An 18,428-nucleotide genomic window follows, 5' to 3' on the forward strand; every position below is an offset into this window, starting at 1 on the left:
AGAGTAAAAGAAAAAAAGAGGGGGTGGGTATTGCTGTGAGTGCCCATTTCTCAAAGAAAGAAATGTCCTTTGCCACGGAGGGACCCAAAACAGGAGCTGCTCCTTCCTGGTGGGCCCCTTTGGAACTCAGGTCCCTCAAAGGTCTTGGAGCTCCAGCTTCTTTCCCCTCATCAGGCCTGGTGTGTGACTGGCACCAATTCCTGAGACAGTCTGAAGGGTGCCAACAGCAGCACAGAGGAGCCCCTGTGCTCGGGGAACCCTGGCAGGATGTCTCTCCCAGGCAACCTCATCTCAGTGGCCAGCCTGCATCTCTGCCTTCTGATTGTATGGAAAGTGAGGACACAGTCCCTTGCTAAAAACCTGACTCCTAGGATGAAGGCCCCACCCCCAGCACCACACCAGATGCCAGGACCATGGCCTGGCTATAGGTGTGGGGTGGGCAGGTCCTCCCTGACTCAAAGGTATCCCTAGGTTTCTCTCTCCCCAGAAGTAGAGCAGGCCACAACCAGGCTGATGCTCCCAGAGTCTTCCTCTCTTCAAATCATGCATATGCATCTTCTCTCCAGCCAGGCTAGGGGCCCAGAATGGGTAAAGACACCCTCTCCCCCGGCTCCCGGCACACGGCTATACTGCAGCGAGGTGAATGGTAAAGACCGAAGACATCCTGTTGGACCACGCCTAGTGGGTCTACCTGTTACGAGGCCCCAGTTCTTCTCACCGGGGAAAATGCCTCCCCTTCTGTCCCTGGTTTCTAGGGTCTCTCCCCTTAACTGCCGGAGATGAGCATTTGCGATTTGCCGATGCTCCCCCAGACACTTTGCCTCTTTTCTGCCTGGTCCTGTTCTCCCCTGACCCTTACCAATTGCTGGGTAGTCATCTGCAGCGGACTTATGCTCTCCCAGCACCCCTCCTGCTTGCCTCCACCTCCTCCGACCCCTGGAGACAAGGCCCTGCCCTGGCTCCCTGGGACTCACAATCTGTGCTCCTGCCGTACTCAGTCACAAGGGGGATGTAACTCACTTCAAGCTTTACGTGGTAGAACTAACCGCCCCCCTCGGGGGTGGGGAGGGGGGCAAGCAAGCGTGTGCCTGAGCATCCCAAGGTGCTCTTGTTTTCCAGGCACCCCGTCGTAGTCTATGACAGACGCACGGATGGGGGAATCCTCTGCCAGCCAGAGTTGGCATCTCACCCTATCTCTCAAATCTGCCACTAGCCTCCAGGGCCGAAGACCCTCCAAGAAGAAGAGGCCCTGCAAGACAAAGACCTGAGGCCCCCCAGCCTGGCCTCCCAGCCCAACACAGGCCCGCATTAAAATCAACACTCCGTGAACACACAAAACTGACAAGGCAGAGGGGGAGCACACATCGGATACAAAGATCGGGCTCTCGGGAGACGCGGCCTGTTGGTCTCCCATGTTAGCTCCAAGTGACTAAGCGCAGGGTGGGAAATAACGCCATCGTGGCCGCCAAAGCTCCCGCCTGGGCTCCAGGTTGGGCAGCCTTTTCACGGGGAGGATGCCTCTGCCTGGAAAAAAATGCAAGCATTGTGTGGGAGCCATTAATGCGTGAGCCTCTGCACATTCCTTCAAGAAGCAGGAGCACACTAGTCCCTGAGCCCCCAGCCCTGTGCCCCAGCAATTGTACAGGCTTGGAACACACTGCACATGCCACCTGGTCCTTCCCCCCAGGCCCCTGGCTCTGTGAGCGGTGGGGAGGGCCCCGCCAAACACCCTGGCTTCATTGTGCCCCAGAAAGAGGGGACTAATTACTCGCCTACACTCTGGAGCGCCCAGGAAGAAAACAGAGGCCAGTGGGGTGGAGAGGGTGGGAAACGGGGGTGGCGGGGTTTGAAGAAGGGAGAGAGAAAGCCACAGGATACATTTCAAAGTTTCTCTAGCAATTTAGGGGTGGGGGAAAGAAAGCCTGGTCCTGATGTGAAATCATACAGAGGTCAGGGCTGGGTCTCCCACCCTTGTGAGAAAGTGGTGAATCGAAGACGGTTTATCAAACGATCATTTTTTTCTTTTGAAACTGGGAGGCAGCAGCTTGGACAATTCTGCAGATGTGCTTGATGAATTAGGGACAAAAATGGCCCTTCTCTGCCCCCCTCCTCCCCTCCTTCTATAAGGGCTCCCATCGGGGGTTGCTTCTCCCTCCACTGCCTCCCGGGCCCTCCCCTCCCTTCTTCAGTGGTCAGCTGAGACCCCACCCACTGCTTGCTTTTGTACTCTTGGCCTTTGGACATACTGACAAGGGCCTTTATGAGACCCCAATCAAGACCCCCATGTCACAGGTACCTAGTAGAGACACCAGACCTTTTCAAACAAGGGACAACAAGGAGAATCGGCGGGCCCATTGTCTCTCCTCTGTGCTAAGTGAGATGAAAGAGGCCCGCAGCCCCCTCCCCACAGCCCGCCTGCCAATCACCTCTAGTTATTAAGGTCACAATGTGTAAATTCTTTTGACCTGCACCTAATCAAAGATTCACCGGCCCTTTCAAACCCGAATGGGGAGGAGGGGAGAGATTCCCTCCCATAAACCCAGCAAATTCTCCCTCAATAAAATTTCTCTCTCTGATTCCTTCTCTGCTTCCCATCTCCACCCCTTCGCTTCTCTTCACTCCGCCCTCTTCACCACTAGCTTCAAACACAACTGACAAGCCCCATGGAATTACTACCCTCAAAAACCCAAGGAGGATTTGAAAGTTTCTATTTAATTCTCTTTAAATAAAAAGTTTTTGGACAGGCATAGTTGCCCAAGGAAGCCCAGAACCTGGGCAGTCCCTGGGCTCTGATGCCAAATCTCTCCAAATGGCAAAGTGGTCGACTGGCTTTTTCCTCTCTCCTAAATTAGCCTCTCTTGCTTTGCCCAGGATACCACTATACATGAAGAAAAAAACTGGGATGAATGATACTCCCTCACATTGTCACTTAGCATCTCTAGCTCAGTTGCTGACCCTCCAAAACCCAGCTTACACTGAGTGGTTTTGTGAACTGAGGTGAAAAAAATTACCAAGCCCAAAGTAGGCAACCCTCAAGAAAAAAAAGAAAATAACCATAAGGTAGAACAACAGAGAACAGAATAGGAGCCAGAGGAAAGAACTTGAGAGAAAGCAAAACTTAGGATTTTTTGTGGTCTGAAAACTACAAAATGCTTAAATCAAGCAAGGAGAATAAAATGCTTGCCAATCTCCATCAATCAATATCAAGCTACGTATTTTTCTCTTACTTATCTTATCTGTCACTTAGAATGGGGAGAAGGCATAACAAGAAAGGTAGTGATACTTTATGTAAGTTGCCCCCAAATCCTCATTTGTCTACTGTCTGCTCTTGCGGATGCCTTGCTCTCCCTTTACCTGTCTCTCTCCTTCTTTCTCTCTCTCTCCTTCTCTCTCTGCTCCTACTTTTCCTCCTGCCTCTGTGATGGTACCTTTTGCTTCTTGGTTTCTCCCTGCCCAGCTGTCTTTACTTCTCTCTGAGCTTCCTTTTGGTGCTAATCCCTCATGTTATTTCAACTGTCGTCTCCATGCTGAAGCCTTCCACATCTCAACCCTGGGTCTGAGCTCCAGGCCACCACTCCTGGCTGTCTCTGGCCATGGCTACCTCACTGTCCCTTCACTGCCTCAAACAGAACTCAGTCTTCTCAAAGCTAGGGCCCCCGTCTGCCATCAAGACCATAGAGGAACTCAGGCAGGTCTCTCCCCTCTCTCCCCCACAAGCAGTCATGACCACCTACAGACTCTTTCCTGTTTCTCCTGCTGTCCTCAGGAATCCAGTCCGTTACTGCTAACAAAGTGTACTCCGGAAAAGCATCCAAACAGCCTCAGTCTCCCCGCCTCCAAAGTATCCTACACACTGTGCCACCACATTAATCATTTAACTGCTTCAATCTGGCCAAAAATCTTCCATGGTTCCCTATTATTCTCAGATTAAAGTCAAACTCTGCTCTTCAAAGCCCTCCAAAACCAGGCTCCAAAGCTCCCCTCCAGCCACATTGCCCACTACTCCTTTACACAAACTTGTCTGCTCTGAACTCCCAAACTTACCTGCTCTGAACTTCCAAACTTACATTGAGCTTACCTATCCTTTAGTATGTCTTTGCTCATACCACTCCCCTGCCCTCAAGTTCCTGTCTGCAATTTAAATAGAACCATCTTTTAAGTCCCACTTCAAATCCCATGTCATCCAGGAAGCTCTCCTTATTTAACAAAAAGGCTACTGCTTTCCTCTGATTTCCTATCGATAATCTTGACAGTTGATGGCACTCACACTGCGTATATACAGTGTTGTCTGAGTACATGCATAATTTTACCAACTGGAATATAAGCCCCTGGATGGTAAAAACTGTCTCTTGTGCTTCATATTCCCCATGCATCCTTGCACACAGCAGTATTCTTGATACATCTATAAGGCTGGCACTCGGAGATATGCATTACATAGAAAATTAGTTCTGGGTTTGCCTTGTCTTTTTAAAAAAATTTCAGTATTTTAACTTATTTCTTTTCCCACAAAAGGTCCCAAGTATGAAACCATGTTTAATGCTGCAAAAGCAAATGTAAGGAAGGACCTTTTCAGGGTGATGGAAATATTCTAAACTGAATCGTGGTGATGGATGCACAACACTGTAAATTTGTTAAAACTCATGGAATTGTACACTTAAAGTGGGTGAACTTTATATTATGTAAATTATACTTCAATGAAACTGTTTAAAATAATAAATAAAATAATAAATAAATGTAGGTCCACGTATCCTTAAGTTAAATAACTGTAAGGGGAAAAGGAAGGGTTCTCTCTACAGTTACCTGATATTGAAATAGACATTTAAATGTAATTTATGTTTTTTCTATTAATAAAAATAGGCTCATTATAAAAAAAAACTTAAATACAAAAAAGTAAAAAGAAAGTAAATGTCAGCAGAAATCTACCACATAAGAAATAACTGAAAAGATAGTCAAATAACTATCATACTGCTTTGTGACCATTTTTCATTCAACACTATGTTATGACATCTTTGGGGGTCAATAAATATGTACATCTATATCATCCTTTTAATGGCTATATAGTATTCTATTGGGTGAATGTAAAATATTTAACTAGATTCCTACTAATGGATATTTATGTGTTCTTAATATAAGTCTTTATGTATACATCTTGCATACATCTTGCATACTTGTCTGATTATTGCCTTAGGATAAATTTCTAGAAGAGGAATTTATGTGTCGAAAGGTTTTTACATTTTTATTTTGATACTCACTGCCAAACTAATGTAACTTTAAAACTAACTTTTCCTCTCCTTATTCTTAGACTTACCATTACCAGCCTGCAAAGAAGGATTTTCCTGGCCACAAACCTCTAACAAGTGAAGAATCCTTTGAATAATCTTTATTTTTTGTGTTAACTTTTTGTTTTTATTCTCAACCACAAGCTTACCGTGGATGCTAGTGAGACTCAAATTGGCCAGGAAAGTAGAGTACTTCAAACACATTAACCCACGTGTCCCTCTCTCTCTGCCAGATGTTACGAACCTCACCTTCATACCCAGCTGACCCTCCTCTTGGGTCAATTACCATAGGACCCACTCCAATCACTCACTTGGTCTTTTCTCATTCAGGCCCAGGAGGAAAGAGGCCCAGCCTTGGCCAGGACAACTAACGCTACCACTGCAACAAAGCAGAAAATAACAGGAGAAAAAGAAGCATTCTGCAAGAGTAGAGCCCTCAGGAGCAAGAGACAGTGGGTCACATGCTCTGAGCTAGGCCCTCTCTGTAGCCCCTGAAGGCCACGGTGCAGTGAGTTCAGGGTGAGGAGCATGTGCTAAGTGACGACTCAGTGAATCTGGACAGCGTCCTATATGGAAACTGTGCTCCTGAGACTCCACAGAGTTTTGATCAGGCACCACAGGAATGATCCAGGGCAAGACTCAAGCTAATCTCTCTCAAAATTCCCCAGTCAACAAAGAAAGGAGGAACGGACACTTATGGTGGCCTCAAGCAGAAAGGGGTCCATTTCACTTTACCTTGCACATCTCAGCTTTCCTTCCCTCTCTGTCCAGCCAGCACATGTCACATGTGCAACAAGCCACACACAAAGGAGGAGAAGTAACCCCCACCGTTGCACGGTGGCCTCTACGACTGGCGGATATTTATACTTGGAAAAAGCTCATCCTCCACACTGCCTTCTGGCCTCTCTTTGTGTCTTCCTGTCTAGCTCAGCTCCTAGAAAGAAGCCAGTATGAAGCTTCACACCAGACCACTTGCTATGCCAGCATAATGAAAGTGATGCCCATCCCCTGCCTATCCTCATCTCCATCACCACCGAAGCTTCCAGAAGCAACATAGACATAAGTGTCTCCAGCCTGAAGCCAAAAGCCACACCTCTCTAGGTGGGGCAGACAAAGCATGGAAAGTCAAGAACAAGGCCTGGTGACCCCACATTCTGCTTCACCAAGCCTGCCCATGGTATTAAGAGAATCAGAGAAAGCAGAAGATAAAGGGCCTTGGCCTTAATGCCTTCTCAAAGCAGGGAAGCTCCTGCCTTCGGGAGGTGTGCTCTTTAGCCCCCAGGGCCGGTGTGCACGTTGTCTAAAGTGCACCAGCTTTAGATAGGGCTGCTGTTTCCAGCCTGCTGCGAAAACCAAAATACTACACCATGACCACCATGGCCACTGTTCGAGAAGCTGGATTATGGCTTTGCTGTAGGAAGGTGCAGAGGAGGAGACAGCAGTGCACACTGAGCAGGGCTAGAGACCAGTCTGAACACAGTAACATAGAAAAGGTGTGTATGGTGGAGGAGGGAATCGCAACAAAATATGAGTTATAGTTATTTTAATCTCCTAAAAGTTTCTCTCTCAATACTTGAAATCCTCTTTTGCAAATTAAGGCCCTGCTGAAGATTCTGGATGTTATCACATACCAACTGGCACCCCACCTGCCCCTCCTATACTTTTCTGTGCCCCACTCATGTTTTAAATTTGCATTGCAAACTATGAAAAAGTAAAGCTTCCGCAGAAAGCAATTTCCTGGGCCAGCAGCTCTCGGACTAATACTCCCTTTGCAGTTACCAGGGATTCTGCATGCATGTACTCCCTTCCCTCCTCCCGCCAGCCCTCCCCCTCCCCCCACTCCTCCCTCCCTTGCCAGCACCTTCTACCTGAGCCAAGCCTATCTGACAGGGCACTACGGACAGTGTCACAAACCACCCCCTATGAAAATGCCCTGGACAGAAAAAGGAGCAAGAACCAGCTGGGAAAGAGGGGAAGGATTTTGGGTAGTCAGCTTAACAGAGCACCCCAGAGGCACAGTGGTGTGTCTGTAGTACAAGGCTCATAACTTATACAAAACAGGAAATAAAACCCCTGCCCCTAAAAGTTCACAATCTGAAACTTCAAAAAAATTTCACCACCAGGGAAGTCTCTCAAAGAATCTTTACAGGCAGTTTCCAATGGTGTCAACATCTGTCACCGCTAGTGGTATACAGGGATGTCTATTGTCTTCCCTGATGGTGTGAGGAAAATGTTCCAGTTCTTGGATCTCAGGCTGCTAACCCCCCAAAAGGAACTACTACAACAATGAAACTCACGACACTCATGGATGCAGGGTAACTGTCATGGACAGGAGAATTCCTGTTCTTGGGTCTTAAGGCCATGACCAAGCTGAGCCACATGCGACTGTCCTGAACTCAGAGAGGGGAAGAAATACAGCTGACTCTGTGGACTGCCACCTGGAGGTCCCAGGGACCAGGACTCTGGTAGATGGAAAGGTGGTGGGGAGGAGAAGACACCATTTCAAAAAATTTCGTTTGAAATGAAAAGGAAAACAAGGAACTTAAGTCTTGACTCCAAACTGATGTACTGAAATCTGCCCCAAATGGCCTGAGAGCCACCTAATGACAGGAGGATGGGGTGATACTTCCACCTCTGACATGATGCCCCAATATACAAAAACACATTATGCTACTAATCCAGCCACACGTTGCCTTTTTCACTCGGGCCCAGTACAAAGCCCTCTCCAGCCCCCAGTCTACTTACAAGAGTGAGCGCCATTGGCTCAAAAAGCTAAAAGCACAGATATTTCATGAAGATCCCTCTTTTGACTGATCTGAGGGCTGCAGCTAACAGGTGGGGAAATCTTAAACATACGAGTGTTATCATGACAAGACCACTGGAACGGATCAGTGCCATAAGTCAGACAGGGCTAGAAGTTTCCGCCCCACCATCAGGTTCCTCTTTAGCCTTGACAGATCAAACTCAAGCCGAAGCAGGCTACAGAGATCAGTTCAGTCTCCGAGCCAAAGGTCTTCACAGTGAGGGACCAAAGCTGCCCGGACTGGGCCTCTGCCGGCCCGTGTCCCAGATTAATCACCACCAGGAGGGGCTTGGACACCAGGCTGCAATCTGAGCCCAGCAGCACCTGCACAGGGGTCACCCCGGCACCTCCCTCACTCCCTCGGGCAAGACTCCAGGGCATGAGGGTGTCCACCTGTTGACTACGCTACTTGGAACAGGCAGGCCAGACGCTTAGCCATCTTCAATCCCACAGGTAAGTCACAGGCGGTTTGAGTTAGCGCAGAAGGTAGAAAGACATGGTGACTCAAGGAGTGAAGCCAGGGCTCCATGAGAAGGAAAATTCTCAGCCTCTGAACAGAAAGAAAGAGAGAAAGGCCTCAATGCCCCTCTCACCACTGTCTAGAGAGAAAATCTAGCTCAAGACCAGCAGTGAGTGAACTAAGCCCTCAGAGGTTATGAACTAATGAGATGCTCTGTGAGTGTTTGGGACACATTCTCGTCAGCCGTAGATCCACTGGATGCTGACAGGAAGGAGGGAGACCAGAGCAGGGATTTCTTTTCAAAACACCCCCAAATGCTGCCAATACGCCTGTGTGACGGAAACTTAGACATAAATTCACTCTGTGAGGGTGCAGGAGAGCTTCCTCTGAATGCCAAGACCTTGGAGAACAGTTTCCTCAAATGATCTACATCAGTAAGCTATTTTCAAACACCTGTACACATAGAGCTAGTGACTATGTATGGTGCATTACACATGTCTGTCCATGCTAGAATGCACTCTTTAGGACCAATGGACCCTATTATAAATTCTTCTCAGATGGCAATTTCTTTTATATTGTTGCTTCTCTAAGTCTACTAGAGTAGGAGAAAGTATTCTTGAGACAAAAAAAAAAAAAAAAAATCAAAAGGAGGAAGATAAGCATGAAGATCTGTATCTTAGAACGCTCTGTCCCAGGCACTAACTTGTGATATAAGGAGAAACCACTCGGATGGATGCACCCTTTTTCACCTGCCTCATGCCCCAGGGAAGGAAGGGTGGGAGGGGTCTGAGTCAGATTGAAGTGAGTGTCCCTTGAAAGAGTAGAGGAAAGCACAGGTCAGATAAGAGGAGAAAGAGCTCCTACACAGCACCTTCATTTGAGGAGGAACACCCACATCCTGACTGTTACACCTTGTACCTCCAGAGCTCCATCTCCAGGAATTCCCTTTGAACTCCCGGCTGCAACCCAGAGTTAGGATAGAGCAGTGGCTACAATTACACACTTGCTTGGGGTGGGGGGGGTGTGGGGGGATGCTGTATGTGACAGGCCATGAAAGGTCCCTGCCTATAAAACAGACTGGAAAACAAACCCTTAATTTAAATGTTAATGAAAGTGCTGTGGAGACATCAGAGGCTTCCCGGCTGCTCAGAGAATAGCTACACCAGCCACAGAATTTATGGCTCCCCTTCACCCTCCTGCCTCCCTCTCTGCCTCATCACCCACTGAAGTTTAAAGAGTGTAAAAAAAAAAAAAAAAAACAACTAATTTTAACATTAACTCCATGCTTCCACCTTGGGATGTGATTGCTAAATTATCTGTTGGCAGAACACTGATCAAAGGTGGAAAAACACAGGCACATTGCACACACAGCCCAGAAAAGTCAGCTGCAGCTAAGGCAGGAAAATTACCTTCTCTCTTCCTGATGTGGGAAGGGTAGAAGAAATAGCAGTGCAGGTAGGGACTGGAGCTGGGAGGTGCAGGCAGCAGGAAGAGGAGGAAGGCCCTGATCTCTCCCCTGTGTCTGCTCCCCATCTGAGAACTTAGCATGCCATATTTGCTAAGTTTCGTCTGTCTCTCCATCAGACTATGCTGTCTAGTTCACTGTTGTTTCCCCAAGGTCTAGCACACTGTAATGCTTAAGAAGTATCTGGAGAGAGAAAGAGAGATAGGGATGCAAGGAGAGATACAGAAACAGAGACAGAGCGGAGAAAGAAAGAATTTAAACAGAGGCTGAGGGATGGAAATGTACCCCTGCAGCAGGGGCACGGTCTTGAGGCACGGACTTCATGTCCACAGCATCCCGCCTTCCGCAGCAGCACTCTCTGCTTCTAGTTGCAGTGCTTTATTTAAGTCAGTTCTCCCCAACTAGCCAACCTTCCCGGCCAGGGAAGGAGTCGCTCCCACAGATGGGGTCTGGGCCAGCCAGAGCTGGTTGGGTTGCAGGTCTCAGGCCAGCAGCCCAGTACGTGAGCTTCCCTGTGCCCAACATGCCCTGGGTAGTGGCAGAAATCCAGGGTCTTGAGGAAGTGAAACCCACCCCTGTGGCATTTCGTCCTTGCTACTGAGGGATATGTCGGCCGGAGAGGCTTGGCTTAGCACCAGCAATGAACTCTAGGGTGGCGGGTGCTGCCCTGAGATTCAGCAGAACCAGACTCTGATTCAGTTGTCTCTCTACACTGATCTCTTTCCAATCTTAGGTCATTTTAGGCTGGACCAGTGGGCCCACCTAGCATAAGGCAGAGCTTCCTTCTTTCTCCAGGCATCATGCAGCCCCTTCCAGCCATGCCAGTCTCTGGTCCTTCCATGCTGTCTTTGTACCTCAGACTCTCTCATCTAGGGCCACCACACGCAGGAGACTCCCTCTAGTGTGGTCTTCAGCCTGGCAACAAGGGACACTGAGCCACTCCTCGCCTAGAGAAGGTGTCCTTTCCCTAGACAAGCCCCTGACCCTGGGAAGGGAGAAGAGACAGATCTTGATAGCTGTGGGCCACACCATCAGGATGAGCAGCTACAATGGGAAGCATGACAAAGTCATCCATCAGAGTCTTTCTTCAGGTTGTCAATCTTCAGGTTAGGGATCCCCTTCAGGAACCAGCTCTTTATCACCAACTAGAAAAAGCAAAACTCAGAGGCACAACATTTACTTTTGATTTGTCTTCCCCTCAAAGCACTGAGTGAGTTAGGAAGCCCAGGGCCAAAGAGTTGCTGAACCACTGAGAACCAAAAGAATCTAAACTAAAAGTTGGCTGCCTCCTTTTTTCCAATCTTTCAAACCTCTCTGTCAGAGAAAACTCCAGATGCAATTACCTTTCACTAAAGAAGGGCGTATTTCAAAAGGCTGGTGAATGTGTCTGCCACACACACAACACACAGTAAACCCTGTAGCCACTGGGAACAAACACCCACTCTCCCCAGAAATCCACCCCCTTACCAAACAGTACACAGTGATGGCTTTCCTTCCAGACTCTCCCTCACCTCTGGGAGAAATGAAGCAAGAAGGGGCAGCTCCTCCATCAAAACCCCCCAGAGGCCACAACTCACTTTACAAATTTGAATCGGTACATTACAGGCAGACTTGGACTAATCCCCCCCAAAACAAACAGGCCACCACAGTGAGCAAAATTACACTAAATTATATTGTATATTTAACAACACAGCTAAGAAAAGTTTCCACACCTATACCACTCATATGTTTCCCTAATGACAGAAACAAGAGAGAAGGAATTAAAACCCAAGGGTCCTGGGAAGCCTTCCTGACCACACTCACTCACATGATAGCAAGTGTTGCTTGGAGATGGGGAAAGGATTCTTCTGAGCACCTCCTTTTTCTTGGAGGGCAATAAATATGGTGTCTGCAGAGGAAGGAGGCACTGTAGGCTCCTCTCTCTTCCCCTCCAAGGCAAACAGGGCAATGGGGCTCCAGACTCATTTCAACATCAAGGCACCCCCCAGCCAGCTTGGAAGGGCCCTGCAAACCAAAGATCTATGTGCACTGGCACTCCTGGGATGGTGTAAGCATTCACAGCTACACAAATGAGCCCAGGCCTTGATTACATACTGCCTTCCTCCCTTCCCCCTCGCTATCTCAACTCTGGCCTCCAGAAATAGAATGTTCCCAGATCCCCACAGAGGCTTTCAAGGGCCACAGCTACTGTCCAAGATTCTGGTGGATGAAGGCATTGCAGTGACATAAAGGCCTGCCTCGTGGCCCTCCCTCTGCACCACAGCATGTGGCAATAAGCTGGAGACCTGAGCCTCTTCTGCCCTATCCCACATGTGCCCTTCTCTGAGCCTCAATTTCTCCATCTGCCAGGCGGGGAATGACCCTCTCTCTTCCTCCACCAGAAACAGACTAGTTTCAGGCACTTAGTATCATCTGGCAACCACTACAGTTGTGCCCCCATCTTTCCCCCACCACTGAACAAGATCCTCAGGAGAGCTACCCCACAGCAAGTGTTCAGTCAATGCACAGGGAGCACAGAGGAAAGGGAGTGAGAAAAAAAGAGATGGAAAATAGAAGGGATGAAATCAAGTCTTCAACAGTTCATTTCCTTATTCTGAGTATTTACTAACTTTATTCAGCTAGAAATAATCTTTTAATGGCAATACAATGTACTGCATGTTTAAAAAATTCTGCTTTTCTGTGATACTTATGGAAAAGTGCTCAGAACTCTATGTGACCTCAGGAGATCGTATCCTGAGACCAGTTAGGACCCACAATCACACCCAGACGTGTGCCCTTCCACCTCCAGCATCTCAATTCAGTTCCATCTCAACCAGTCCTTTCACTCATCAAACAGCTCCCAGTTGGGCCTCCTCTACAGGAGGAAGGCTGCATCTATAAGTCATAAATCCTAAAAGCAGAGTTATTAGTGTTGGGGCCAGAAGATGGGTTGGAGGGCACATAGGAGGTAGAGGGAAAGGTCCTTGCCTGCCACCTTCCCATGGAGCCTACTGGTTTTCCTTCTGTTTTTTGAGTACCTAAACATGGCTCTAAGCACATGACTGGTATTAAATATTATCCTCCAAGAGTGTTTACAAACCAAGAACTCAAGGTCAAGAAAGGAAGAAGAGGTGACATTCGGACACAGGACAGAATACCTGCTTTCTCCCAGTCATGAACACCTCAAGTTAAGCCTAGGGCTTGAGATTTCATGTTTCATACTACAAGTTTCTAAGTACACACATATGAAAAGAAGGCAGATAAGTCCCAGCATCAAAGATAAATACGATGAATAGCTCTGACAAATTATTTTAAATAGAAGAAAGAGACTGAGATGTGCCAGGTCTCCCAATTGTCCAGGCTCCTTGGAGGACAGCTGCTGGCCACCCACTCTCGTGTTTTTCACAAGGGGTTCACGGTCACATCACTTTAGTGACCCTGACGACCACACTCAACAAGAAAGGTGGCAGGGAAGGGAACAGAGGCAGCCATGGAGGGCAGGAAAACCACAGGGGAAAAGGAAAGGAAAGAGATTCCTGCTGAGTCCGAACCTCAAGAAGAATGCAAAAGAGCAGTGTAACTCCAGGAGGGACAGGAGAAGCCCCAGGGAAGGGTGGAGACGTGAGAGCAGCTAAAGCAGCTAAAGAAATGCTTTACCAGCTGGGAGAGATTCTGGCTGACACAAGATTCTAGCCCTTTTAGTTTTGTAGAGTATTTTCATATTCATTATTTCAGATCATCTTCACAATAACCTAGTAAGGACTATGAAAGAAATGGTATTCATATTTAACAGATGAGGAAACCACGGCTCCGAGGACTTACCCGAGGCCACCCTGCTGGTTGATGGCAAAGCAGAACTCCAGTTTCCCAGAACAGACCCTACAGCTAGGAGGCAGTGTCTTCCAAGATTGGGAAAATGGATCAGTTTACTGAAAGGTTCAAATTCATTGACACAGTGAGAAGAAATGGATCTAATAAGATGAAAAGATTCCTATCCCAATATATTTTTGGGGTAAGAGAAAAAGAAGCAGAGAGAACACCAACATATACTCTGGTCATTTAGTGTAATGACAGAATCCCAAATACAAACTACTTTTTAAAAACAGTCCAAGGGGCTTCCCTGGTGGCGCAGTGGTTGGGAGTCCGCCTGCCGATGCAGGGGACGCGGGTTCGTGCCCCGGTCTGGGAGGGTCCCGCATGCCGCGGAGCGGCTGGGCCCGTGAGCCATGGCCGCTGGGCCTGCGCGTCCGGAGCCTGTCCTCCGCAACGGGAGAGGCCACAACAGTGAGAGGCCCGCGTAACGCATAAAAAAAAAAAAAAAAAAAAAACAGTCCAAGACACCATTTGTGGACTTGGGGAAAAGGTCATCTCAAATAACTGTGGGTCATGGAGCTAAACAGCCAGCCAACAGTGAATGAAAGAGTCATCCCAGGGGCAAGAAAGTACACCAAGAAGACATTTAAGGAGAATGTTAAGAAAACATGAGACCTAGGTTTTCACCAAAGATGGGGCATATCAAGGACTTAGCAGAGGGTCTGGCATAGAACATATGACTAATAAATGTTAGCTGCTGTTAACAGTAGTAGTTATAGAGCAGTGCTAGTAATATTAGGAAGCTAGGTCCTTCCTCAAAGCCAGCTTCCAAGTTGTGGCCGAAAAAGCCCCAAAGTCAGTTTATTGTGATCTAAACTGCTTCTCAGTGACCAAGGCAGACATTGTCCTCAACCTTTTATTGACATCATCTTCAACAGCTGCCACGCTCTATTCTGTTAACAGGTAGCCTAACACATTCCAGAGGAGGTGGCTAGAGTAGAGGGATATGAAGATGGGGATGCTGGGAGAGCCTGTATGTGTCTTTAGCCTAATTCCATGTGCAGGAAGCACATGGACCATCTCCAGCCTTAAGAGCATCCCTCCACCACCGACCTCACCCCAGGCCACCCCAGTCTCCTGAAGCCAGCGGGAGTCCTCAGGTAACCACCAAGATGAAGTCACCAGCCTACCTGTCACCTCCCACCCATACACATATCCAGCCCACAGACACCCAGGCTTGGCTAACTGGCTTTAAAGGGGGCAGCATTAGGAAGAAACTGAGGAGGGGCCAGAGCTCAATGGCTCCATTTTCCACCCTCTGCTCCCACACACTTAGGCCTCTCTACTCCCTGCTGGTCTTTCCTTCCCTTTTTCCTAGGATTGCTAGAATGATTTGTTCTGAACAGCGACAGGTTTATAGGTTAGCCGACACCTCCGCTCTGTGGAATTTTAATTAACTTCTCCCATCGTCAATATGCTAAGGAACGGGGTCTCCATTCTCTGAGGTCAGCAATGTGTTTCAGGTCCTGCTATATCAGCCGTCAAATTGAAGAATTAATGACGTGGCTAATCGGCTCTAATTCTTTAGGAGGAAAAAAATTTGAAAGAAAGTTGTGGAAGGGGCAGGAGGAGGGGTGCAGGCTCCTTGGGGTGAGGAGAAAAAGGCTGAAGGGGGCTGAGCCAAGAGAGGGGATCAACTCTCTCATAAAACAAGTGACTGACTTAAACCCGATGTTGGAGGGTAGTAGCCCTACAGCTTTCCCATTGATCATTTGGTGGGGAGTGAGGGGTGAAGGAAGTGGGAGAAGACACTAAACACCCTGACAGAGCATGTGCAGAGAGGGTGTCTATGTACTCTGCTGGTGGGGAGAAAGGCCCTGCCTGGGTTCAAGAGAGCCTAGAAAGCAGAATTCAGGATGCAAGGCTCATTCAGTCACAGGCAAAACTAGAGAAACACCAGTCCGACCAAAGGGTAGGGTAAAGCCGTCATCAAAATTGGCACTTCTGCTATAATTGTCAACAAATTTACTCCACATACATGATTTTGCACGAGGGCCCAACTGGACGTGGGCCCCAAGCCTCTCCTGATGACGCCCACCTGACCTCATAAAATAAAAGCATTATTACATGGGATAAAACCATACACCAAAACATCTCCCTTACCTGTGCAATGGGCTGATAGCAATGGACCAGACTCGGTCTTCAGTCTGGATGGTGTGTAAACACTGCCCCAGCCGGCCTGAGGCCAAAGGCCATACCTGGAAACAGGAGAGGAGATGCTCTCGTTGGCGTTGCCTGGGATCGGGATGAGGGCTGGAAAATGCACCAGGTGGAGTCACTGTTCCTAGGGTGGGTGGGGAAATGGAGAATCCTTTCTATCCTGTACACACAGAGCTCGGGGTAGCAGCAGAGGGACCTCTCCTGCTTCTGCCTTGCCTACTGCCCGAACAGACGCTGGCTCCCAGTCCTAACCACCCTTTCACGTCCACCTGAGAGCCCTTATGCAGCAGCCAATTGTATACCAGGGAATCAGAAGTTCCACGTTCCTCAGCTGAGACCTGACTGAGAAGCATGAGCAGGTGAGGCTTGCCTCTCTCAATAACCTCCCCGTGTTAGTGGATTTTCCTTTTCCTATCTCTCACCAAGATTTTACTTTGGGGAGGTAGGGAGAGGGAGGAAGATCAAGGCCCAGTATGAGAGGACAGAGATAGAATTAGATTAGAATTAGAGAGAGAGGAGTAAAAAGAAAGATCCAAGGGAAGGAAAAATGGAAGAAGAGGACTTCAAAGTGGGAAGGTGGTGTGTTGTTGTTTGTTTGTTGATAATGCCCAGAATCCAGTGCTATTCATGTCAGCAGGGAATTTAGCACCTAGTGTCACCAAAAGTAGCAGAAAAGCTTAACTCTTTTAAGCTTCCATATCTCCTACTGGTTAAAAATATTGCTTGGAGCACATTATCTGGTCCCTATCAGTCAGGAATGTACATTAGCAGCCACTCTGGGCTTAACTCTAATCAACACTCACAGAGCCCTCTCAGCGGTCAGTGCATTTAGAAATCTCCCATTAAGCACAAGGCCCCCTCACCTCAGCCTACCCCAGATGACACACACAGGGGACTAAGCCTCTAACCAAACAGAGAGGAAACCTCAAATGTACAGGGCTGTCCCCAGACAGCAGCCAAGGAGGGATCCCGAGGAGGCCAGATGGATCAGTGACCTCTCAAGGTCCCTGCAGTGCTATAAGGGGAACACAAAAAAGTCAGACAGGACCTTAGATGGAAGAACTTTCAGGAAACATTCCTTGAGTTTAAGGGGTAGGTGATGGAGTGGGGGTGGTCCTGACTTCTTAGGATCACATGATATCTCTTCTCTATAAAAGGAGAAAGTGTTTCTTAGATTTTGTGTGTCTATGATAGGGGGAGAAGGGTGTGAGTTACTTTTCCCAACACCGGGAAAAGAAAATAAATTTAACAAGAAGATCCTGAATAAGGAAGGGCAGAAAACAAAGGTAAACACCACAATTTTCCTGGAATGCCAGGATTCTGGCTCATTCTTCTGGATTAGGTCACTTTGGTAGCAACTAGATGCATCTAATGACCTCTTTCAGACAGCCTTGGCTTGGAAGAGGTTTGTCTTTTCCCTGATGCAAACTACCTAGGAGGCAGGTTCTTGTTTGGTGTGGGTGACTAGAGACTCTGATTACAAAATCTCTGGGGGCAGCCCTAGGCCTGAATTCACTAGTGTCCTCCACTGAACAGGCTCGTGGATCCCTAGACTGTGAAAACCACAGAACAAGGTTCCTGGTCTCCAGGGGTGGCTCTGGAAGCATGCTGCCAATTTCCCAAGCACGATCTGGGGAAAGTGGCCCTCCTGACCTGCACCAGTAGTAGCACACCATCCACCAAAACATGAGTATGCTGATCACATCTTAACCCTCAGTGATCAAATTCAAAACAGGCCCAACCCTGGAGAAGATATAACTCAGTGGGAGTGGGCATTCACACAGTCCTTATAAAAAGCAGTTGGCGGGCTTCCCTGGTGGCGCAGTGGTTGAGAGTCTGCCTGCTGGTGCAGGGGACACGGGTTCGTGCCCCGGTCCGGAAGGATCCCACATGCCGCGGAATGGCTGGGCCCGTGAGCCATGGCCGCTGGGCCTGTGCGTCCGGAGCCTGTGCTCCGCAACTGGAGAGGCCACAGCAGTGAGAGGCCCACGTACCCCCCCACACACACACACACAAGCAGTTGGCAATATGTATCAAGATCCTTAAAATAACCAAAGCCTTCGACTCAGTAATTCTATTGCTGAGACTCTATCCTAAGAAAATAATCCTAAAACGAAGAAAAACCTAAATGATAAAAATATTCCCTGCAGCCTGTAATAGCAGAAAGCATACGTGGGCTTTAGGATTAGACAAATCTGGGTTTGAACCCCAGTTGCTACTTATTTATCTCTGATGTTAGGGATATTTTATAACTTGTTAGCCTCAGTTTCCTCATGTATAAAATGGGAAATAATGCCTATCTTTTAGGGTTGCAGTGTGGAAAAATGAAGATAAGTGTAAAGCACCCAGCACAGAAGCACAGTATTTGGCAGACATTAGGCATCAATAATGGTGGTCCTTATTACTATA

The 18,428-nt window shown here is 48.0% G+C and overlaps 1 protein-coding gene across 4 annotated transcripts in view; it reads right to left on the reverse strand.

Annotated features, from left to right (window-relative positions):
- FBXW4 (F-box and WD repeat domain containing 4) overlaps positions 1–18,428 on the reverse strand; it is an 81,558-nt gene that overhangs the window by 38,365 nt on the left and 24,765 nt on the right. For all 4 annotated transcript variants that reach the window (XM_032608679.1, XM_032608681.1, XM_032608680.1 and 1 more), the window contains one exon: positions 15,963–16,057. In XM_032608679.1, the coding sequence (XP_032464570.1) occupies positions 15,963–16,057 (95 nt within the window). The remainder of the gene's footprint in view (positions 1–15,962; positions 16,058–18,428) is intronic.

This window comes from Phocoena sinus, chromosome 16 (assembly GCF_008692025.1).
Source record: "Phocoena sinus isolate mPhoSin1 chromosome 16, mPhoSin1.pri, whole genome shotgun sequence".
Lineage (NCBI taxonomy): Eukaryota > Metazoa > Chordata > Mammalia > Artiodactyla > Phocoenidae > Phocoena > Phocoena sinus.